This window comes from Phyllobates terribilis, unplaced genomic scaffold (assembly GCF_046119375.1).
Source record: "Phyllobates terribilis strain yellow unplaced genomic scaffold, ASM4611937v1 Scaffold_3__8_contigs__length_932513732, whole genome shotgun sequence".
NCBI classification, from domain to species: Eukaryota; Metazoa; Chordata; class Amphibia; order Anura; family Dendrobatidae; genus Phyllobates; species Phyllobates terribilis.
The window spans coordinates 814,722,554-814,748,473 of record NW_027362763.1 but is presented as its reverse complement, the minus strand read 5'-3'; the positions used below and the strand labels follow the sequence as shown (position 1 = coordinate 814,748,473).

The following is a 25,920-nucleotide window of genomic DNA, read 5'->3' as shown; positions in this document are numbered from 1 at the left end:
TAATTTATCTGCAATAGCAAGGGAAAGGGGAGGCAGGTGGATTGAGTGTAAGGGTACATACACACATAGCGGATTTGCTGTGGAAATTTCTGTACCAAGTCCCCATGAATTCGCATGGTAATCCGCATAAGATCTTTTTGTTTTCCCAGCAAAAGCTTTGGATCATGACAAATAAAAAAAAACATTATGCAAACCTTCCTTGGTGTTTTGGTGAGTGTCGTGTTTTCGCTTTCCTCTTGAACTCAATACAAGCAAGCAACCTACAACAAGTCTGCAACAAAAATTTAAAGGGAACCTGTCATGTCCTTTTTAGCATGTAAACTATCCGCAGTGCGTTGTTAGTGATGCAATGTGCATCACTAACACATTTTTTTAATTAAAAATGGCGGTCTAATCATGTGCAAAAAGCACTTTATGTAGTTAGATTGTACCTACTCGTATAGTCATAGGGGTGTGCTTCATTTCATTCAGTCACACTTGTCACCATCCAAGCAATTTGAATGATGTTCCCAGGGTTGTACCTATATCACTCAAATACGCTTTGAAAAATCCTGGGCTTGCGCAGTGTCGATCATGGAGCCGCACTTGCACAGTGTAGATCATGGAGCCGCGCTTGCGCAGTATCGATCTGGAAGCCGCGCTTGTGCCGTGAAAAGTGGCTCCCCGCGTGTGCGCACTGAAGCTGTGTGTAGTACCAACTTCACTGACTGTGCGGCCAGAGTCGCTAGTCATGGCGCTAGTGCGGGTAGCCGCTCGTCACGGAGCAAGAATGGCTCCCAGATACACACTGTGCAAACGCGGCTCCATAATAGACACTGTCGAAGCGCATGATTTTTCATAGCGTATTTGAGTGATGTAGGCGCAACCCCGGGAACATTCATATTGAAAGGGTGGCGACAAGCGTGACTGAATAAAATGAACCACACTCCTACGACTAAGGGAGCAGGTACAATCTAACCATATAAAGTCTTTTTGCACATGATTAGACCGCCGTTTTTAATGAAAAAAACGTGTTAGTGATGCACACTGCATCAGCAACAACACACTCCGAATACTTTACATGTTAAAAAGGACAAGACAGGTTCCCTTTAAATGCTATGGACAGTGAACAATGTGAAATCCCATCCACTTTTTGCTACAAAAATCTGGATACAAATTTCATAACAAATCTGCTATGTGTGAACAAGCTGTAATTTATGACTGCAGGATCAGACAATATGCTGGGGTAATTTTTGGTTCACATTTATGGAGAAACATACAAGCATACGCAATATGTATTTATAGATCGGTAGGATTTATTTTTTATTTATATATATATATATATATATATATATACATACATATATACATACACACACACATACATATATATATATATTTATTATATATACACTGTGTTCCAAATTATAATTATTATGCAAATAATATTTTCTCAGATTTTCCCAAATTACCTATATGAATTGCAGTCATTGTAATTTTCCAGTCATTGTAATTTTCCAGTCAAATAACTATTAGAGTACAATTGAAAGGTTTTTGTACAAACTGCCTATAATACCAGAACTGCCTCCCACCATCATAGACACTCCTTTTGATGATGCTCCAGAGGTTCTCAATGGGGTTGAGGTCAGGGGAGCATGGGTGCCACACCATAAGTTTGTCCCCTTTTATGCCCATAGCAGCCAGAGATGCAGATGCGTTATGTGCAGCATGAGATGTGCATTATCATGCATGAAATGATCTCGATGGTCCAGATGGATGGAGTGGAGGATGGCTGGTTGATGGACACCCCATGCAAACACGGCTACGGCGCCAACAAGGAGGAGGTGGAGTAATGTTTTGGGCTTGAATCATGGGGAGAGAGATTGTCGGCCCTTTTAGGATCCCTGAAGGGGTAAAGATGAACTCCATAATGTATGCTGAGTTTCTCAAACAGCACTTCCTGCCATGGTTCAAGAAGAAGAACCGTGCATTCCGCAGCAAGATCATTTTTATGCATGATAATGCCCCGTCTCATGCTGCACATAACACATCTGCATCTCTGGCTGCTATGGGCATAAAAGGGGACAAACTAATGGTGTGGCACCCATGCTCCCCTGACCTCAACCCCATTGAGAACTTCTGGAGCATCATCAAAAGGAGTGTCTATGATGGCAGGAGGCAGTTCACATCTAAGCAACAGCTCTGGGAGGGTATTCTGTCCTCATGCAAAACAATTGAAGCAGAAACCATCCAAAACCTGACAAATTCAATGGACGAGAGAGTTCAGAAGCTCCTTTCGAACAAGCGGTCCTATGTGCAAATGTAACATCACATAGAATAAAGTTTTGAGTTGAAAACTGTTTGATTTCAGTTTCTAATAACCTGCTAATGCTTATAATTTCAAAAATGAACATTTTTTGTTCTTTATTAAAATGAAAATGTTGAAAACTCTGCTGTGCATAATAATTTGGAACATGCATTCTGAGTGCAGTTTGAGTGTTTTATTTTTTTAAAAATATACTGTTATCATAGGCAGTTTGTACAAAAACCTTTCAATTGTACTCTAATAGTTATTTGACTGGAAAATTACCACTGCAATTCATATAGGTAATTTGGGAAAATCTGAGAAAATATTATTTGCATAAGAATTTGGAACACAGTGTATATATGTATCTATCAAGACAATGGCTTCATTTTATTTTAGAAGTTTTGGATTACTAAATAAAGAAATGATTGCAAAAACGTACAAATCCTGTAAAAAAATTTTTTTTGCTAAGTGACAATAAGGTGCTACCAAGGAACGTGTGTAGTTGGCTGTGGCTTTCTGAAAACAAGCAATGCTACACTACATCACTACATGCATTTTCACCAACTCCACAATGAGGACACTTTAAAACATTAAAGAAGTTGTCCACTGCTTGGACAACTCCTTCTCATACCTCACGCTTGGCCCCGATAAAATAAAAAAAGTTTACATTCACCTCCCGTGCCGACGCCGTTCCAGTGGTTTTGGCACTCGCGGTTCCGGGGCTCTCGTATGGTGTTGTGACATGTGACCCCTGCACCCAATCAGAGTTGGCGTCACTGGCCACGCCTTCGGACAAATTGAATATGAAGGGGAAGTCAGAGATCAGCTGCAGCCCTGGCTTCCTCTTCATGTTCAATTCGACAGAAGGCGGGGACAGTGACGCCAGTGCTTATTGGGCGCCTGGTTTACGTGTCATAACAGCCACATGGGTTCCCCAGAACTGCAAGTGGTGACACCACTAGAACGGCGCCGGCACGGGAGGTGAATATAGGTTTTATTTTATCAGGGGCAAACATTTAGATCAAGAAGGGGTTGTTCTAGTAGTAGACAGCCCCTTTAAAGCAAAAATACAGTAAGTTGTAATTTTGTGAACAATTGCTTTTAAAGGCCATAGGCCCAGGGACGGAGTTAATTTATAGAAAATAAGATTGTGTGTATACCAAAACACAGGCTGTCTGTACAATTCTAAGTTTTATGGACTAAAGGGATTGAAAACTTATCAGTATTTGCAAAAATTAATGCCAGATGTTGAAACAGTAGAAACCTTGTAAGGCTTCAGAATATACTGGGCCATTTCTATACATCACCATACTTATATGAATGCTTAAATATGATTACACATTTCTCCATATCAGAGGGAACACAGAGCTTTAAAGAAGTTGTCCGGTACTGTTTTTAAAATTGCCCAATGTATTCAGCATGTGGGCATAAGTATATTTGTAAATACCTTGTGTTGCAGATAATGCCTGTGAGCTGCGCTATCGGTGGCCGCTCACAGGCATCACGTGACCCCGCGCTGACGTCACAACAAGTGAGGCGTGACTCAGCGCTGGGGTCCCCACAGTGGCTGCTGGGTTGTGGGAGGGGTTATTCCCCACGTCACACCCAGTATCCACTGCGCGCTTTCCCAAAGAATGGGGAGAAGGAGAGCATGCGGAGGATGCCGGGTGTGACGCAAGGGAATAATCCTGCCCACAACCCAGCAGCCACCGGTGGAATGCGGAAGAGGCACCCTCGGCTGCAGCCTGGACTTGTTGTGACGTCAGCGGATGTCAGAGCCGGCTCCAGCCGGGGGTCACGTGCTGCCTGTGAGCGGCCAATGATCGCGCCGTTCACAGGCATTATCTGCAAAACAAGGTATTTACAGAGATACTCATGCCCACATGCTGAATATATTGGGCAACTTAAAAAAAAGTACCGGACAACTCCTTTAATCACGTAAATTATGCTTTGGAACACGTAGTTTGAAAATTCTGAAACTGTATCAATGTTGTTAATTATTTATAACCTATTATTGTATAGTATACATTACAAATATTGTTTAATATATACTAATACAAATATTTTCAAAAACATCCATAAAAATAAAAATAATGGAGAAAAAGCAATTATCTTAAAGCGCACCTGTCAGCAGGATTGTGCTCAGTAAACTACATACACTGTCAGGTGGGCAACATTACACTGATTAAAATGATACCTGGGTTGCGGAAATCCATTCTGTGGTTCTTGTGTAATCTTTACTTTCAGTTTGGAGATAATGATATGCCCGTACTTTGGGGGGTGCTCTATCTGGTGGGATGGGCTCTGCTTACATATTCATCTGTGTGCTCTTATGACAGCTCACTGATCGTCCACTGACCTGCCTCCTATTTTACATAATCTATCTAGTAGTGTGGGGCTAGGTAAAAAGAAGTTTGAATCAAGTAAAAAGTGCCGCGTTGCCCGCGTATGCACTGTAGCAGATATTGCTTGCCGATAGACGCTACTGCGCATGCGTAGCAACTATTTTTTTAGAGCAAACAAAAGCGATAAGTAAGCAGAGAACCACATAGAGCCCACCCCACAGTAGGCCTGAAGCACGGGCATATCATTATCTCCAAACTGAAAATAAGGATTACACAACAACCACAGGACAGATTTCATCAACCAATTAGCATTTTTTTTTTTTTTTTAAACCAATTATTTTTATTTAGGTTTCAAAAATTTACAGCAAACAGTTATCAATATACATATAACAATTCACATAACGTGTAGTAATACAGTCAAAACCCTCTCCCCCCTCCCCCCTCCCGCCAATACTCCTTATGCCGGGCATACCTGGGAACATTGACAATCATATTACCGCCATCCATGCGGACCATATTTTCCCAAAAGTTCTCTCTCCATGCCTCCGCCTGTAAATGCTTTCCTCTAAATGCATTACCGTACGTGTCTGAGCAATAAATTCCCTCCTAGTGGGGGGTTCCGAATCTGTCCATTTTCGTGCTATTAGTTTGCGTGCCACATATAGCAATCGCGCTATCGCCACTTTGTAATGTTCTGAGACAGGTATTCCATCCACCTCCCCCAAAACACACAGCACCGGGTTTCTGTCAATTGTACATGTATAAGCCCTCTCAATTTTGTTAACAACAACCAACCAATAAGCCACTAGCCGCGGGCATGACCATAGCATGTGTAGCAGTCCGGCCTGGTCTGTGCCACATCTAGGGCAATTGGAATCTCCCCTCAAGCCCGCCTTGTACAGGCGCAGCGGTGTTTTGTATGTCCTATGTATTATGTATAATTGGGAGATCCGTGCCTGCTCGCTTAGAGAGATCTTCGGGACATATTCTAGAATTGCCTCCCATTGTTCTGTTGTGAGGGTACCCACCTCCCTTTCCCATTTACTCTTTGCAATGAAGTGATTTCCCCCCAGATAGGAGTGCAGTAGGTCATGATATAGGCTCGATATGACTCCCCTCGTCCCTCCCTTCATGCACACAGAGTCTAGTACAATATCACCCTGAACCGTCATGGCTCCCAATCCACACTGTGCCCTCCAAGCATGTCGAAGCCTATAGTATTGAAATCCCCACACCAAAGGCAAATCAAATTCTTCTCTCAATTTCTCAAAGGTCTTCAGGTCCGTTCCACTCTGCAGCTGGCACACATATCTCACTCCTTGCGCCTTCCAATTGCCCATTTGACACAGCTTATTAAGTTCCGGCAGATGTTCATTGCCCAACACCGGTGAGTACTTAGTCAGCCCGTCCACCCCCCTGATCTTTTTAATAGTGTCCCATACCTTCTGAGTCAAGCCTAAGGTAGGATATATTGCTCCCAATTTCTTAAAGGTACCATCCTCTAACGCCTGGACCAGTGGGCGTCTCCCTGACACATGTACCAGCACCCGGCAAGCTGCCCCTCCACAATCGGGTTCTCTCCATCCCCTGACATGCTGGCCCTGTACTGCCAAGAAATAGACCCAGGGATTGGGTGCGGCCAATCCTCCCTCCTCCTTCCCATTTTGCAGCGTTCCCAATTTAATCCTTGCCTGCCTCTTGCCCGATATCAAGGATCTGAAGATAGAATCAATACCCTGAAACCGTTTTTTTGGTAGCCATATCGGTGAGTTGTGCAAAACGTACATTAGTTGTGGCATAAGGACCATCTTAATCAGGTTAGTTCTACCCGTCACCGTCAAAGCCAATTGGCACCATGCGCCTATTTTCTTTTTAAATTTCTCTAGCAGAGGAACTAAATTCAGATCTGTGAATCGAGTCAATGGAAGCGCCACCCATATCCCAAGGTATTTAAATTGTGAAACCAGCTGGAGCTGCTTCCCCCTCTCATCTATCTCCTCCGCTTTTATTGGTCTATCTACAGCCATGACATAAGACTTGTGCCAGTTTATCTCCAGTCCCGAAATGCTCCCAAAGTGTTTAATTACATCCATCGTGCACCCCAATGTCTCTCCTGCATTTTCCAGAAATAACAGGATGTCATCGGCATACAGTGATATTTTTTCTTCCAGCCTCCCAAATTTAAATCCGACCACTCCTCTCTCAGCTCTTATTTTGGCCGCCAGGGGCTCCACTGCCACCGCAAACAATAGCGGGGACAGCGGGCACCCCTGCCTTGTGCCCCTATGTAAGTCAAACATCCCGGACCGTTCACCATTCACCTTAACTACCGCCCTTGGGGATGAGTACAATAACTTCACCCAGGCCATGAATGCGGGGCCAAATCCCATTATTTCCATGATTTTCCATAAATATTTCCATTCCACGCTATCAAATGCTTTTCTAGCGTCCAATGACATCACTATTCTCCCGCCACCATTATCAGCAGGCAGCTGTATATTAAGAAATAATCTTCTCAAGTTAACAGCCGTGGAGCGGTTGGGCATAAAGCCCGACTGGTCCTCGTGAATAACAGTATGCGCAACCCCGGTGAGCCGGGTGGCCAGGATCTTAGCGAGTACTTTGACATCCGTTGTCAACAACGGTATGGGCCTATACGACTCCGCATCCATGGGGTCTTTCCCCTCCTTTGGCAGAACCACTATCACCGCTTCCTCCATTGATCTCGGTAACGCCCCCTTCACCAAAGCCTCATCAAACACAGATTTCAATTTTGGAGCTAGCAGTTCCACCAGCTCCCTGTACACCTCTCCAGGTAGACCATCAGCACCCGGTGATTTGTTATTGGGCATAGACAGAATTGCACATTCCACCTCCTCCACACTCACAGGTTCATCCAACCTCATCCTATCTTCCTCAGACAATTTAGACAGTGAGATGCCTTCCAAAAATTCCTCTACGGCCCCCTCCGTGTCCCGTACTCTTGAATTGTACAGTGCCATGTAATATTCCTTGAAGACCTCCAATATGTCCTTTGTGTCTGTCAGAGTCGTCCCCGTTTGGTCTCTCAACCTGTACACCCTGGAAGACTCCCTCTGTGCCGCAGATATCACCGCCAACAAGTGACCCACTCTCTCTCCTTCCTCAAAGAATTGGGCTTGCTGAAATGCCCTTTTCCTCTCAGCTTGCATCATGTGCAGTTTATTAACTGCCTCCTGTGCCAATTTTAGTCTATTGTGAGCTACACTCGTTGGCGCCAAAATCATGTCTGCCTCTGCCCTTGTCAAGTCATCCTTTATTTGTTGATCTGCCAATTTAGTTTTGGTCTTACACCGTGAGATCTCGCTTATAAAGAGTCCCCTCGTAAATGCCTTCATAGCCTCCCACACCACTGTGGCCTCAGCACTCCCTTCATTCACTTGGAAGAAGTGCTCTAGTTCTTTGGTTATGCCACCCATATCCACCACTTTAAGCCACGTCGGGTGAAGACGCCAACCTCCCCTCTGACCCTGAGCAGATCCCACTAGAAGCGTGACAACCATAGGACTATGATCCGATAGAGTCCTCTGTAGGTATTCCACCTCCCCAACCATCCCATCCATAGCAGTATCCCCAAAAGCCAGGTCTATCCTTGACAGTGTTCCGTGTGTAGCCGAGTGACACGAGAAGGTCCTCTTACCCTCATTTCGTACTCTCCACAGATCCACCAGCCCCAGCTCCCCCACGTAGGTGCCAAATGCAGTCATTCCGTCCCGTCCAGCTTCCATACCTGCCGGACGTACTTTATCCCAGTAATCATTCATGGTGTTGTTAACATCTCCCATAATCAACATCGGAGCCTCCCCCCATCTGGCCGTCAAGTCCATTACTGCTTGAAGTTCCTTTTTAGAATAAGGTGGAGGGATATATAAAGCCACTAAAATCATTTTGTGTCCATACAATCTGCACGCAATCCATACATACTGCCCTTCACTGTCTACTTGCACTGCCAGCTCTTCATAATGTGCGTTTTTGTGTATTAGGACTGACACCCCCCTGGAGTACGAGGAATAAGTGGAATGATATGTCTTTAACATCCACCCTCTCGATAGCCAGTGCCTAGTATCTCTAGTAAGATGGGTCTCCTGTAAGCACGCAATCATAGGATCACAAGATCTGATGTGATTCAGAACTGCTGCCCTCTTAATCCTGTCAGATATACCACGTACATTCCAACTTAAAATCCGAACCGTACGGTTACTCATTGTGCATTAGAAAAAACAATCCACCATCATCAAGTAACATCTTTCCATTTTGTTCCCCAGCATACCAGGTCAAACAGCATAAGCAACCCCATTTTCCCGCAAATCCAACCCATCCACCCTCGACAGGATATTAGACCCAAACTTTCCCAGCAGCCAGGTTTCAACAAAGGTCGTGGGGTCAGCACCCTCAGCTCTTTCAGGGATGCCCACAATACGCAAATTGTTCCTGCGTGACCGGTTTTCCAGGTCATCGTTTTTGTTAGCCACTACCGTGATCCTCTGAGTGTGCTGTTGCTGCGTCTTTTGCACTGAGGTTAAATGATCTTCTGTTACACCAACTCTGCCCTCCACCTCAGTCAATCTGGCTGTAACTTTCTGCATAGAAGCCTCAATGCCTCCCATGTCGGCTTTCAGACCGTTCACCTGCTTTGTCAGAGCAGTTAAAGCAGTCTTGCAGTATAAGACAGCCTGGAATACATCTCGCAGAGTCGGCTCTGCCTCATCTGAACTTTCAGCTGCCAGCACAGTGTCACCATCCCCCTCCTCCTGCTGTTCATTATGTAGCACAGGCACAGGCAGCTCCTCACCATCTTCCTCCTCATCTCCATGCTTCTCACTGCCTTCACTTCCTTCTTCATCTGCCTTCATGCCCCTCGCATACCTGTGCAGCCGTGCTGAAGCCTCCAGCCTCCGTGCATAGGCTGTGTTCCTCCTTCCCGCCTCTTCCTCTGTCTCGGTGCCATCTTGGGCTGAGGCACTGCTGCAGGCCCCGGCATCCTTCTGCCTTTTGCGGCCATGTTGGACTCTCTGAGTCTGGCAGAAGCTCGCCTCTGACTCCCGGGACCCTCAGACAGCAGTTCCTGATGAGGGATTTGGCTGGTTCGGGCTCTGTGCAGGATAATTGAAGCTAATGGTGGTGGAGAGGCACTGCCACCCGACCTCTCACATCAAGAGCTAGGCCACGCCCCAACCAATTAGCATTTTAATCAGTGTAATGTCGCCCACCTGACAGCCTATGTTTTATTGAGCACAATCCTACTGACAGGTGCGCTTTTGAAAAGGTCCTCCCCACCAATCAGTAAAATTGAGGTCTTGTATTCCTCATTCCTCTTGGCCAGGCCAGACGGTGTCATATTAACATGTTGGTGAACCCTAAGATCTGAATACATTTCACATAAGGCCTTTAAAACATACAGCATCTTACCTGAGGTTTTGGGACAAAGGCTCGACCAGGAATAGTAAAGGAATGTTTGACTTGGCAGAGATACTGAGTCATAATCGAGAGTCTACTCCTCTGTTTACCACCAGTGGGCGCTGTCATCCTCTGAAAATAATATAAGAAGCATTTTTTATATATGAAGAATACTTTCAAATCACATTTAAACTCAAGAATTGAGTAACTGTTATTTCAGGTGATTGCTCAGAAATCAGAATAAGCTATTAGTAAGAAAGAAATAACACTATTTTTTAACTATTATATAAATTTTTATCTTCCATCTTTCACCAGATTTCACCTCTGCAGGATCCAGTTCTAATTGTCAAATTTCCCTGAGCTACTGGGTGGAGACTACCTTCTATGGTCTCTCCCATGCACAGTACGCAGCGATAAATGGATTCCTGCTTAAGTGTCTCTATATAGTACAAGACCAGAAGCAATAGCAACAAAGAGGGTGTTTTACAACAGTAAGAAGCAGTATAGTTTTAATTCTAGCTCTGTTAAACACTTACAAGAAAGCAACAGTTATCTGTATATCTCTCTGCCTGTTTTCTTCCAGCTCAAGCTTCCTCCCCTGTTATGCACCTTCACCAAAGGCCGATTTTACCAATGAATTCTGAGTAAATGTAGAAACATTAGGCAGCAGGGGAAGAGTATTCTGGAAGTGGGAAAAGAGGCAGTTTCCCTAATATGGTACAATGCCAATTCCCAAAAAGTTGGGAGGCTGTGTAAAATATAATGAAAACAAGAATACAATGATTTGGAAATCATTTATAGCCATATTTTATTCACAATGGAACACATGCCACATATCAGAAGGTGAACGTTTTTCCATTTCATTTGAAAAAAATACCTAATTTAGAAATTGATGACAGCAACACATCTCAAACATGAAGGAGCAAAGCCTGTCCACCATTGTGTAGCAACCCCTCTTTTTACAGTAAATACCAGGAGACCACCTGCGGGAGTTTTGGGAGAGGAATGTTGTCCCATTCTTATTTGATGAAGGCTTCTAAGTGTTCAACAGTCCTAGGTTTTCCTTGCCAGATTTTTGGCTTCAAAATGCGCCAAATGTTTCTACTGATGAAAGGTCTGGCCTGCAGGAGAGCAGCTAATTACCCAAACTCCTCTGTGAAGCCATACTGTTGTGATGGATGCAGTATGTAGTTTAGCACTGTCTTGCTGAGATGTGCAAGGTCTTCCCTGAAATAGACGTAGAAATGTGTCCATAACCTTTAGGCTGTGGGCACACTGTGCGTTTTTGCTGCTGGGAGTGAGGTCACTGGAGTTCAATCTGCTCATGATCAACTGATGAGCTCCAGTGACCTCATTTACTGCACAGCTGCATGAGAATTTTCTCCCGCAGCATCTATGCAGTAAGTGAGGTCACTTGATCTTATCAGCTGATTGAACTCTATTGACCTCACTCTCGGTAACTCAGCGCTATATACTGACAGAAGTGATTATACTCCTCTCAGTGTATAGCCTGCTGTCCTCTAGAATAGTCACACCAGTGATTGCTGATGTGACTGCTCTAGAAGTGACCCAGATCTTCGTGGGGCACTCTGGATTATGTTATCATGTTGGACAGGTGATGGATATGGTTGTTTTTTATTTTTGTCGTTTTACAGGTGACAATGGCTTCAGTGAATTAGGCTTAACTCCTGAGTACACTGTGTTTTTTATTTTTAAATAAATTATTAAAACCGTATGGAATTTTATTTAAAATAAAAGACTTTATTCTTGATGTGTCCTTATTTCCAAACCTTCACTACAGGGTTAGTAATGGAAGGAGTTTTATAGACGCCCTCCATTACTAACCTGGGCTTCATGTCAGCTGCCAATACAAGGCTGACATGAACCCCAACCCTATTACCCCACTTGCCACCACACCAGGGCAAGTGGGAAGAGAGGAGGCTAAACGCCAAATTTGGCACATCTTATGGATGCGCCATTTCTGGGGCCGCTGAGAGCTGATATTATTAGCCTCGGAGGGGGCCAGGATCCATGGTCCCTTCCCTGGCTATTAATATCAGCCGGCATCTGTCTGCCTAGCCTTTGCTGGTTCCATTTTATAGGGGGACCCTACATCAATTTTTTTCTAGGGTCCCCCTGTAATCTAGCCAGTAAAGGCTAAGCAAACAGCTGTGGGCTGTTATTAATAGCCAGGGAACATCTTTGGCGAATGGCCCTTTCCCCGGCTAGTAATATCAGCCCCCAGTCGTTGGATTTTCCTCTGATGGTTATGACAATGATGCGGGAGCCCATGCCATTTTTTTAATTTTAGGCTGTGTGCCCATGATCCGGACGTAGCAACGCTTTGGACACAGCATATTTCTGCTGCATCCAAAATGCTGCGTTCTATCGAAATCAGTTAAATCCGCATGTGTTCACTGAACCATGCGGTTTTACGGCATTCAATACATTCTATTGGTCAAATTTCTGTTGCAGAGACTAGCGACTCAGCCAGAGAAATTGACATACTGCGGTCCTGAAAGATATGCCGCTTGTCAGTGTCTGCAGGTGATCCGCAGCCTCAGATACACGACTAGTGGACATGGGATTTCTAGACATACCGTTCACTATGCTGTAACATCTGGCTGCTGCGCGTTTGACACTGCATAAATGGCCAGCGTCAAACCCGCAGCATTTCTTGATCATGGGCAAGAACCCAAACTCAACAGCAGCATGTCAATTTCTGTAGCGGAGATGCTAGTCTCCGCAGCAGATTTTAATAGACTGAAATGTCATTACATGCGGTGGATCCGCATGTACCGACAAAACAAGTGCAGCATTAGGAGTAATGGGATTAGGGTCAATGGGATGAGGTGTCACTGACACCTAACCATAGCTTTAGTAATCAAGAGGTGTCAGCCAGTCCTCCTCATTACTAAACCTGTAAGTAAAGAGTTAAATAAACACACACTGAGAATAAAACACTTTATTTGAAATAAAACAGACACATTCTTTAATCATTTCAATTAACCAATATACTCACCCCAGGTCCGACGGTAATCCAAGGGTTAAAGCGATGTCTCACGTTTCTTTTTTCAAATATTTTTATTTAGCTCCAAAAAGCATTCATCGCGGCAAAACGTGTGTATTTACCGCAGCGTTTTTGCTGCAAGGAGACGCAGAAAACTTGAAGAAATTTCTGCAATCAAATACTGAATGTGCGCACACAGCCTTAGGCTACGTTCACAAGAGCCTTTAATGTTGCAGATTTTCTACAGCAATTCTGCACCTGTTAAAGGGGTTTTCCCATGAGCAAAAGTTAATTTTAACCAATAGATCTTGGAATAATAACTGCTACAATTGGATGTGTTTAAATAAAATTCCTATGCTGAGATAATCTTCTAAATGTGCCTCTGCTATGTCCAGTGTAATTGCTGTGTCTGGCCGTGCAGGAACATGGTCTGATCATACCACAGCTCCTGGGCAGGGGAGGAAGGAAAAGAGTATACAGACATTACAGCATGGGGATCACAGTTGATTTTCCTTGTGACATAAAACATTTCACTGCCTGTTTTTAATAAATGTTTTACCTTAACCCCTTTAAAGCCCATGACGTACTATTCCATACCTGCGCCCTGGGCTTTAAGAGCCAGGTACGGAATAGTACGTCATGGCGATCGCGCCCGCACATTGACTGTCACAGCTGACACCCGGTACTATGTGCAGGGAGCGGTCCCGCACCGCTCCCGACACATTAACCCCGGCAATGCTGCGATCGAAGTCGATCGCAGCATTGCGGTGGCAAGGGGAGGTGATTGCAATACTCACCTCCTCTTCCGGCCTCCAGCGCTGTCTGCCGCGGCTTCCCGGATGTTGCCATGACTACCCGATGTCGTCATGACAACATCCGGGTCACCAGACAGCAGTAAGATAGTTTGGTCATGCGTAGTGCATGACCAAACAATCTTCTCCCTGTGCAGCACTGACAGCCTGCATAGCACAGGTATGGTGCTCCATTCCTGTGCTATGCAGGCGATCAGAATAAAAAAAGTGAAAGTCCCATAGTGGGACAAAGTATAAAAGTAAGAAAAAGTATCAGAAAGTGAAAAAAAAAAATATTTTTTTTTGTAGAAATATATATATATAAAAAAACAATAATCCATCAAAAATAAAAATATAATGTACCCATCAATAAATATTATTATGAAAAGAAAAAACAACAAAAGTAAACATATTTGGTATCGCGGCGTCCGGAACGACCTGACCTATAAAACTGTCTCACTAGTTAGCCCCTTCAGTAAACACGGTAAAAAAGATAAATAAAAAATGAAGCAAAAAACAATGGTTTATCACTATACCGCCAAACAAAAAATGGAATAACACGCGATCAAAAAGACGAATATAAATAAGAATGGTACCGCTGAAAACGTCATGTTGTTCCGCAAAAAACAAGCCGTGATACAGCTCCATCAGCCCAAAAATAAAAAAGTTCCAGCTCTCAGAATAAAGCGATACAAAAAAATATTTTTTTCTATAAAATAGCTTTTATTATGTAAAAGCGCCAAAACACAGAAAAATGATATAAATGTGGGACCGCTGTAAACGTACTGACCTGAAGAATAAAGCTACCTTATCAATTTTACCACACGAGGAACAGCATAAAAAAATAATAAAAAAAACTATTCCTGAATTGTTGGTTTTTGTTTATTCTGCCTCCCAAAAATCGGAATAGAAAGCGATCAAAAAATGTCAAGTGCCCGAAAATGGTACCAATAAATAAGTCAACTCATCCTGCGAAAAACAACTTACATGACTCTGTCGGCCAAAATATAGAAAATTTATAGCTCTCAAAATATGGCGATGCAAAAACTTGCTTTTACAATAAAAGTATCTTTTAGTGTGTAATAGCTGTCAACCATAAAAATCCGATCTAAATCTGGTATCGATGTAATCGCACCAACCTGAAGAATAAAGTTGTCTAATCACTTATACCGCACGAGGAAAGGCGTAAAAAATATATAAAACCAATTCTTCACATGCTGTTGATTTATTCATTCTGCCTACCAAAAGATTGCAGTAAGGCTTGGCTCACATTTATCCGGCGCTCTGCGCTGAGCGCTTACCCCGTGGTTTCCGTGTAAATCTCTGAAATATATGATTCAGACGGAACCCCCGGCAGTAGATTCCCTGTACTGAGGCAGATGGAGGCACTGTGAACGCCAAAGGACCTGTGATGTCACGGTGTCCGTCTTTTCATTAGGCGTGCATAAAAGTGCCTTCCACATTACTGGTAGCACAAAGGCTCTGGAAAAACTAAATGTCTCCTCGCCCTCCAAAAGAAATTCAGCAAATTCTGCGCTCTCAAATCCAAATGTCCCCCTCCATTCTGCGCTGCAGTGTGTGTGTAAACCACAGTTAACGTCCACATGTTTGGCATTCCTGTAGCAATGAGAGCCTGCCTAATTTATGGGTGTATATCACAAGGGGGTATAATTTCCAAAATGGGGTCACTTGAGGGGGATTCTGCTCTTCTAGCACGTAGGGTCTCTGTATATGGAATCCGCAAACTATTCTAGGAAAATCTGCGCCTCAGGAGGCAAAAAGCGATCCGTCCCTCCCGAGTCTCGCCGTGTGGCTAAGCAGTACTGTACAGCCAGATATGGGGTATTTCTACATTCAGCAGATTGTGGGACAAATTTTGGTGCCATTTTTACCCATTTCCCAGTGTGAAAATGTAAGATCTGGGGCCAAAACAAAATTTTCGTGGTAAAAATGTAATTATTATTTCTTCACTGCCCAATGGTATAAAATTATGTGACACACCTGTGTTGTCAATATGATCTCTGAACCCCTAGATGAATTCATTGAGAGGTGTAGTTTGTAAAATGAGGTCACTTATGGGGGGGGGGTCAGCTGATCTGGCGCCTCAGGGGTTCTACCATTGTGACATGGCACCCTCAAACCAGTCCAACAAAATCTGAACTCCAATATGGTGCTTCTTCCCTTCTGAACTTTGCACTAGGTCTCAAAAGTAGTTTTTGACCTCATATGGGGTATCTGCATACTCAAGAGAAATTGCACAACAAATTTTGGGGTCCATTTTCTCCTGCTACCCTTGTGAAAATGCAAAATTTTGTGCTAAAAAACATTCTTGAGGGAAACATTTTTTATTTTTACGGCTCAATGTTGTAAACTTCTGTGAAGCACTTGAGGGTTCAAAGTGCTCACCACACATCTAGATAAGTTCCCTGATGTGCCTAGATTCCAAAATGGTGTCACTTGTGCAGGGTGTCCACTGTTTAAGCACATCAGGGGCTCTCCAAACGCAACATAGCGTCCACTAGCAAATTTTACATTCAAAAAGTCAAATGGCGCTCCTTTAGTTCCAAGCCCTTCTCTGCACCCAAAGAGTAGACTTCCTCCACATATTGGGTATTGGTGTGCTCAAGAGAAACTGCACAATGAATTTTGGGGTCCATTTTCTCCTGTTACTCTTGTGAAAGTAAAAAAAAAAAAATGGGTCTAAAGTAACATTTTTGTAAAAAAAAGTTAAATGTTTATTTTTTCCTTCCACATTCCAAAAATTCCTGTGAAACATCAGAAGGGTGAGTAAACTTCTTGAATGTGGTTTTGAGCACGTTGGGGGGTGCAGTTTTTAGAATGGTGTCACACTTGGGTATTTTCTGTCATATACACCCCTCAAAGTCACTTCAAATGTGATGTGGTCGCTAAAAAAATGGTTTTGTAAATTTTGTTGTAAAAATTAGAAATCACTGGTCAACTTTTAACCCTTAGAGCTTCCTAACGAAAAAAATGTTGGTCCCAAAATTGTGCTGATGTAAAGTAGACATGTAGGAAATGTTATTTATTAACTATTTTGTGTGATATATACAGTCATGGCCAAAAGTATTGAGAATGAGACAAATAGTAATTTTTCCAAAGTTTACTGCTTCATTTTTTGTAATGGCAATTTGCATATACTCCTGAATGTCAAAGAGTGATCAGCTTAACAGCAATTACTGTACTTGCAAAGTCAATATTTGCCCAGAAAATGAACTTTAACCCCCAAAACACATTTCAACATCATTGCAGTCCTGCCTTAAAAGGAGCAGCTAACATCGTTTTAGTGATTGATCCATTAACACAGGTGTGGGTGTTGATGAGGACAGGGCTGGCGATCAATCAGTCATGATTAAGTAAGAATGACATCACTGGACACTTTAAAAGGAGGCTGGTTCTTGGTATCATTGTTTCTCTTCAGTTAACGATGGTTATCTCTAAAGAAACACGTGCAGCCATCATTGCACTGCACAAAAATGGCCTAACAGGGAAAAGTATCGCAGCTACAAAGATTGCACCTCAGTCAACAATCTATCGCATCATCAAGAACTTCAAGGAGAGAGCTTCCATTGTTGTCAAAAAGGCTCCAGGGTGCCCAAGAAAGACCAGCAAGCGCCAGGACCGTATCTTAAAACTGTTTCAGCTGCGGGATCGGACTACCAGCAGTGCCGAGCTTGCTCAGGAATGGCAGCAGGCTGGTGTGAGTGCTTCTGCACGCACTGTGAGGCGGAGACTCTTTGAGCAAGGGCTGGTTTCAAGGAGGGCAGCAAAGAAGCCACTTCTCTCCAGAAAAAACATCAGGGACCGACTGATATTCTGCAAAAGGTACAGGGAGTGGACTGCTGAGGACTGGGGCAAAGTCATTTTCTCTGATGAATCCCCTTTTCGATTGTTTGGGACATCTGGAAAAAAGCTTATTCGGAGAAGAAGAGGTGAGCGCTACCACCAGTCTTGTCTCATGCCAACTGTAAAGCATCCTGAAACCATTCATGTGTGGGGTTGCTTCTCAGCCAAGGGAATCGGCTCACTCACAGTCTTGCCTAAAAACACAGCCATGAATAAAGAATGGTACCAGAATGTCCTCCAAGAGCAACTTCTCCCAACCGTCCAAGAGCAGTTTGGTGCCCAACAATGCCTTTTCCAGCATGATGGAGCACCTTGCCATAAAGCAAAGGTGACAACTAAATGGCTCATGGAACAAAACATAGAGATTTTGGGTCCATGGCCTGGAAACTCCCCAGATCTTAATCCCATTGAGAACTTGTGGTCAATCAAGAGACGGGTGGACAAACAAAAACCAACAAATTCTGGCAAAATGCAAGCATTGATCATGCAAGAATGGACTGCTATCAGTCAGCATTTGGTCCAAAAGTTGATTGAGAGCATGCCAGGGAGAATTACAGAGGTCTTGAAGAAGAAGGGGCAACACTTGCTGCATTAACTCATTCTAACTGTCAATATAACCTATTGGTACTCATAATATGATTGCAATTATATTTCTGTATGTGATATACACATCAGACAAACCCTAATAAAAACCAGAGGCCAGCAGATCATGTGAAAATATAATTTTGGTGTCATTCTCAAAACTTTTGGCCATGACTGTATATTACAATTTTGAAGTTTGCAAAATTTTCGCCAAATTTCCGATTTTTTTCAAAAATAAACTAAAGTCATATCAAATAAATGTTACCACTATCATGAAGTACAATATGTTATGAAAAAACACAGTCTCAGTGGGATCAGTTGAAGCGTTCCAGAGTAATTACCTCATAAAATGACAGTAGTCAGAATTCAAAAAATTGGCCTGGTCAGGAAGGTGAAAACAGGCTTCGGGGTGAAGGGGTTTAACAAAGCTGCTTTGTTTTTGATACTTCCTGGTATTTTTATTGGACAAAACTTTATTGATATAGTTATGTGCGGATTACATGTGTTTTTGATGCGTTTCCAGAATGGAAATGCACTAAAAACGCATAGGTGTTTATTAACTGTAAAATCAACGCATCTAATGCAAGTCTACGGCAAAAATTTGCACATAAAGCTCGGTGTACCTGCAAGAAAAATTGACGTGCTGCAGATTTGATTTAAACAGAGTTAAAAAAAAAACAGTTGGCATGAGATTTCTATGAATCCCATCCACTTTGCTGGAGTTGTAAGATGCTGCATTTTTGACACAGTAAGAATATGTAGCGTCAAAAACTCACTAAAAGCTCATCATGGGAATGTGACCTTAAACACCATTTTACAGATTACATAGAAAACTGACCGTCATATCTTTGTAAATACAATATTGTACTGTACATGAGCATCAAGCTGTATTATAGCCCAGAGCACATGTAGTTTGTTCTGGCTTCCTGCATTCTGGGTGTTCAGCCTTGTTATGGTTAATATTTTATATTTAGCTTCATTATTTATTTAGGAAAACAATTTATATTTTCGCTATGTCTGAAGCCTCTGCTTAAAACTTGCATCATGGAATGTCTGACTAAGATACTGGTTTCCTGTGAATTCCTTGACAAGAAGGTTTTACGTTGGGCCACGGGAAGTGTGTTATCACTGATAGTCTATTTTGGTTTCCTGTTCAGTTGTATGTAACAATTGTAGTTCCGTTTTGTCTAGCTAATAAATGTGGTGAGTCTTAGCTGCCACACAGAAGACTCTACCTGCTGACAATGCATGTCACATGTATTTTGTCTCTCTCCTTTCATCGATTAAGTATTTTAACCCTTTCACGCTAGAGCCTGTTTTCGCCTACGTGACCAGGCCAATTTTTACAATTATGACCACTGTCACTTTATGAGGTAATAGCTCTGGAACGCTTCAACGGATTCCCCTGATTCGGAGAATGTTTTTTGTGACATCTTGTGCTTCATGATTGTGGTAAAAATTTTTCGATATCACTTGCGCTTATTTGTGAAAAAAACGGAAATTTGGCGAAAATTTTCAAACTTTGAATTTTCATGCCCTTAAATCAGAGAGATATGTCACACAAAATAGTTAATAAATAACATTTCCCACATGTCTACTTTACATCAGCACAATTTTGGAACCAACATTTTTTTTTGTTAGGAAGTTCTAAGGGTTAAAAGTTGAACAGCGATTTCTCATTTTTCCAACAAAATTTACAAGAACATTTTTTTTAGGGACCACATCTTATTTGAAGTGACTTTGAGGGGCCTTTATGACAGAAAATACCCAAAAGTGACACCATTCTAAAAACTGCACCCCTCAAGGTGCGCAAAACCACATTCAAGAAGTTTATTAACCCTTCAGGTGCTTCACGGGAATTTTTGGAATGTGGAAGAAAACAATGAACATTTAACTTTTTTTCACAAAAATGTTATTTTAGACCCAAATTTTTTATTTTCACAAGAGTAACAGGAAAAAATGGACTACACAATTTGTAGTGCAATTTCTCCTGAGCACGCTGATACCCCATATGTGAGGGAAAACCATGGTTTGGGCGCACTGCAGGGTTCGGAAGGAAAGGAGCGCCATTAGACTTTCTGAATGTAAAATTTGTTTGAATAATTAGCAGACTCCATGTCGCATTTGTGGAGCTCCTGATGTGCCTAAACAGTGGAAACCACCCACAAGTGACAACATTTTGGAAACTAGACCCCTTAGGGAACTTATCTAGATGTGTGGTGAGCACCATGAACCCCCAGCTACTTCACAGAAATTTATAATATTGAGCTGTAAAAATAAAATTTTCAAATTTTTCCCACAAAAACTTTTTTCATCCCTTAATTTTGCATTATTATAAGGGTAACAGGAGAAATTGCACCATGCGATTTGTTGTGCAATTTCTCCTGAATAAGCCGATACCCCATATGTGGGGGAAAACCACTCTTTGGGCGCACGGCAGGGTTCGGAAGGGAAGGAGCGCCATTTGACTTTTTGAATGTAAAATTTGTTTGAATAATTAGCGGACGCCATTTCGCATTTGGTGAGCCCCTGATCTGCCTAAACAGTGGAAACCCCCCACAAGTGACACCATTTTGGAAACTAGACCCCTTAGGGAACTTATCTAGATATGTGGTGAGCACCTTGCACCCCCAGGTGCGTCACAGAAGTTTTTCACATTTTTCCCACAAAAATGTTTTTCATCCTCTAATTTTGCATTATCATAAGGGTAACAGGAGAAATTGCACCATAAAATTTGTTGTGCAATTTCTCCTGAGTACGCCGATACTCCATATGTGGGGGAAAACCACTGCTTTGGTGTACGGCAGGGTTCGGAAGAGAAAGGAGCGCTATGTTGGCTGGGATAGGTTGCAGACACCATGTCACATTTGAAGAGTCGTTGACATGCCGAAACAGCAGAAACCCCCACAAGTTACCCCATTTTGTAAACTATACCTCTCAAGGAATTCATCTAGGGAAGTAGTGAGTATTTTTTAATTTTTTAATTTATACCATTGGGCAGTGAAGAAAATAGGAATTATTCCTACCGTTAATTACGTTTCCAGGAGTCTATCATAAAGGCACGACAGGAGTTAAGTCCTCTGTTCCTCTAGGGACAGGAAACACATGAGAGGTTAAAAGCCCCCCCCCCCCATCACACCCTCAGTGTTAGTACTAATCACCAAACCAGGATGGATGCAACTCTATTTTATTATATACATATACCAATGTTACATTCACATTAGTGTCAAGAGCAGGGGGGGGAAATATGGTGCCGTTATGATGGACTCCTGGAAACGTAATTAACGGTAGGAATAATTCCTATTTTACCAGTACGTCCATCATAACGGCACGACAGGAGACATACCAAATTAAAAGAAATGGAACATTTAGGGCGGGACTACTGCCTGAAGGACTTTACGGCCATAGGCTAGTTGTTGACTGGACAATACATCCAATTTATAATGTTTACTAAATGTGGATATATTGGACCAGGTTGCTGCCTGGCAAATTTGGCCCACTGATGCTCCAGCTTTCTCCGCCCAAGAAGCGGAGATTGCCCGAGTAGAATGAGCTTTAAGGGAAATTGGTGGATCCTTCCCCTCAGATTCATACGCGAGGGCGATAGTCCTTGTCAACCACCTTGCTAGAGTCGGCTAAGAAGCTTTCTTGCCCTTATTCACACCCGAAAATTGCAGAAAAAGATTTGAGTCTCTCCTCCAGGGGGCTGTGATTTCTATATACCGAATAATTGCCCTCCTGACGTCCAAGGTATGGAAGGATTTTTCCTTTTCATTTTTGGGAGACTGGCAGAAAGACGGCAGTATTATCTCTTGATTCAGGTTCGAACTGGACACCACCTTAGGCTGAAAGGAGGGATCCAGTTTAAGAACCAATCTGTCCTCCAGAATCTTAAGGTATGGGTCCAGAACTGAGAGGGCCTGGATCTCACCTACCCGCTTCGTTGTAGTAACTGCCACAAGAAAGGCTGATTTCATAGAAAGCAGGTCTACTGATGTTTCTTCTAGGGGTTCAAAGGGAGACTTACATAAAGCCCTCAACACCAGGTTCAGATCCCACGGCGGTACTAGACTCCTTATCGTAGGTTTTAAACGAGAAGTTGCTTTTATGATCCTTGATATCCATGGGTGGTCAATTAAGGAGTAGTCCAAAAAAGCACTTAGGGCCGAGATATGAACTTTTAACGTATTTGGCCTCAGACCCTTATCAAACCCCTCTTGGAGGAAATCCAGTATCGTTGGAATGTTGGGGTGAGACGAATTTCCCACAGACTGACCTGCAAAGCTACAGAACTGTTTCCAAATCCTAGAATAGATGGCTGACGTTACTGGTTTCCTACAGGCTTGTAGAGTTGTAATTACTCGATGGGAAAGGCCCTTAGAGGCTAGGATCCGCCTCTCAGGTTCCATGCTGTCAATTGGAGGAATTGGATGTTCGGGTGTAACAAGGGACCCTGCAATAGAAGATCTCTCCTGGCTGGGAGTCTGAATGGGAGATCCACCGCCATCCGGTGTAGCAGAGGGAACCAGCTCTTTTTGGGCCAGTAGGGCGCTATCAGAATAAGAGCTCCCCTCTCCTGTTGGATTTCCCTTAGTACTCTTGAGATGAGAGGGATTGGAGGAAAGACGTACACCAGTTTTGTTCCCCATGATTGAGAAAGGGCATCTATTCCTTCTGGGCTGTTGGCTGGGTCCAAGGAAAAAAAGGGCTGCAGCTTCCTGTTTTTCCTTGTTGCGAACAGGTCTATGAACGGGGTGCCCCATCGTTGAATGATTTGATGAAACACATCCGGATTCAGCTCCCAATCTGAGGGACCAACTCTTGCTCTGCTGAGAAAGTCTGCTACCACATTTTCGGACCCCTTTAGATGAATAGCCGATATTGAAAGAACATTTCTCTCCGCCCAGTAGAAAATTCTTGCCGCCAAGGATTGTAACCATTTCCCTCTTGGACCTCCTTGTCGACGAAGAAAAGCGATGGTGGTGCTGTTGTCTGAGAAAATTTTTATGTGATTTCTCTGAATAAATGCTGACATCTTTGAAGAGTCTCCCAGACCGCCTTTAGCTCCCTGAAATTTGATGACCTGTGTTGTATCTCTTTGGGCCACATCCCTTGTAGATATCTGCTTCCTATGCTTGCTCCCCAGCCTTTTTGGCTGGCATCCGTATGGATGTGGATTGAAGGAAGAAGGATCCAGTATACTGCATTTTCTAAGTTTGAAGGGTCTGTCCACCAGGAAAGGGAGTTTTTTAACTCTCTTGACAGTCTCATTTTCTTGTCTAACCCTGATGGTCGCCTGTTCCAAACTGACAGGATCGACTTCTGTAACGGCCTTGAACGGGCCTGTGCCCATTTCACGCTCGGAATGCATGAGGTCATCAGTCCTAAGATCCGCATGGCGTATCTGATTGAGGTGGTCTTCCGTTTCTCGAGGTTGTAAATTTCCAGTTTTATTTTTTCTCTTTTCTCCTGGGGCAAGGAGGACTTTTGAAGACTGGAATCTAAGAGTACCCCTAGAAATACTTTTGTAGTCCTTGGATGGAGGCTTGATTTTTCCCAATTGATGTTCCACCCACCCCAAATATTCCAGGGTTTCGATCGTATGCTCTTGTTGACTGAGAAGAAGAGACTCTGACTCTGCCACCAACAATATATCGTCCAGGTAAGGGATGATTATAATCCCCTGTGTTCTTAAGAAGGCCGCTACTTCTGTCATAACCTTTGTGAATATTCGGGGGGCCGAGGACAGACCAAAGGGTGGGCAAGTGAATTGAAAGTGGTTTACTGTGTCCTCCTGCTCTAGAGCGAACCTTAGGTATTGCTGGTGACTTGGGTGAATTGGAACATGGTAATATGCATCCTTGAGGTCTAGGGTGCACATTACCGATCCCTTCTCTATCAATGGAATGCTGGTTTTTATAGTTTCCATTTTGAACCTTTTGTATTCCACCCACTGGTTTAAGGGCTTGAGGTTTATAACCGTATGGCGTTTGCCCGAGGGTTTTAACACCGAGAAGAGGGAGGAATAATGGCCTAAACCCTGCTCTGAAGGGGGGACCTGTTTCACCACGTGTAGGGATTGAAGGACTAATATATCCTGCCATAGACTTTTGAGATCTACGGGGGAGCGAGGACGAGTGATTTGGAAACCACGAGGGGGAGCATGAGAGAAGTCTATTTTGAAACCTTCCCCTAAGGAATGTAGGATCCATTGATTTTTTGTAATGGACGCCCACTTGTCCTGAAAGAAAAGAAGCCTGCCCCCCTACTCCAATGGCATCATGGTCTAGCTGGGGCTCCAGAGGCGACCTGATCTGCTCTGTCCTTTCCTCCCTTCCTGTAAGACCATCTCCACGTCTTACCCTTACCCCTGTAATCACATTTAGGGGATCGACGGGGTCCACGAAAGGGCCGGTATCTTTTAACCCTATCCTCGGGAAAATCCTTTTTTCTTGTCGGATGCTCTTTCTAGGATCTCGTCCAATACTAGACCAAAGACCCGAGCACCCGAAAAGGGAATTGAGCACAGTTTATTCTTTGAGTGGCTATCTCCCGACCACGTTTTTAGCCATATTGCCCATCTAGCTGTATTAGATAATACACTACATCTAGCTGCGAATCTGACCGATTCGGCCGAGGCATCAGCCATGAATTGCGTTGCCAGCTTTAACATGGGAAGAGAGTCTGATAGCATCTCTACAGGGGAGTCCGACCTAATTCGACCTGACAGCTCATAGCTCGTCCAACCAAAGGCACATGGATCTTGCCACTGAAGTGGCAGCGATATTTGATTTAATTATGGCTGCTGAGGCCTCCCAACTCCTCTTGAGCATGCTCTCTGCCTTCCTATCCATTGCGTCCTTGAGACAAGACGAATCCTCAAAGGGGATGGATGTTTTCTTAGCCACTTTTGCTATTGGGACATCTACTGTAGGGATTTCCTCCCAAAGTTTGATGTCCTCCAGATTGAAAGGAAGACGGGATTTAAAGTCTCTTGGCACAATGAGTCTTTTCTCCATCTTGTCTGGAATGGGAGACCTGAGTGTCCTCCAAGTTCATAGTATGCCTGACGGACTTTAATAGTTCATCCGTATGTTCCGTAGAGAAGACATATTTCTTTCTCTCTTGTGAGGGTAACTGAGAGAAGTGATCCTCATCCTCTTCTAGACTGTGCTCTGATGCGGAGTCTGAATATTCTCCTTCCTCAGACACCTCTTCCATCTCCCACCTAGGTCTTTTCTGGCGAGGAGAGGGTTGAACTATTTGGGGTGACGGCTGTGTACGGGAAGGCAGGAGGCTCGAGACTGTACTCTGGACCTCCTCATGGATCATAGATCTTATATCCGTCAAAAAGGAAGTTTTTTCTTCCTTTAGGACCTCGGCTATACATTTTTTACACAGCCACTTTTTATACGAGTCCTGAAGCTTCGTGTTACAGTCTACACATCGTCTTGATTTTTTGGAAGAAGATCCAGACCTCTGGGTTCCCCTCTCCTAATCCATAACAAAATATAAAAGGACACCGGAGATTTACTATAAAAACCTGTCCTAGAATATTCTGATTTTATCCAGAGAAGGGCCTAAGGCTGTACTCACACTGCCCAG

General features: G+C 43.4%; 1 protein-coding gene across 2 annotated transcripts in view; it reads right to left on the bottom strand.

The window, feature by feature from the left end:
* The window catches only part of TFB1M (transcription factor B1, mitochondrial), a 213,471-nt gene that overhangs the window by 93,104 nt on the left and 94,447 nt on the right, over positions 1-25,920 (bottom strand). For both annotated transcript variants that reach the window (XM_073672427.1, XM_073672429.1), the window contains exon 6: positions 10,081-10,200. In XM_073672427.1, coding sequence (XP_073528528.1) covers positions 10,081-10,200 — 120 coding nt within the window. The remainder of the gene's footprint in view (positions 1-10,080; positions 10,201-25,920) is intronic.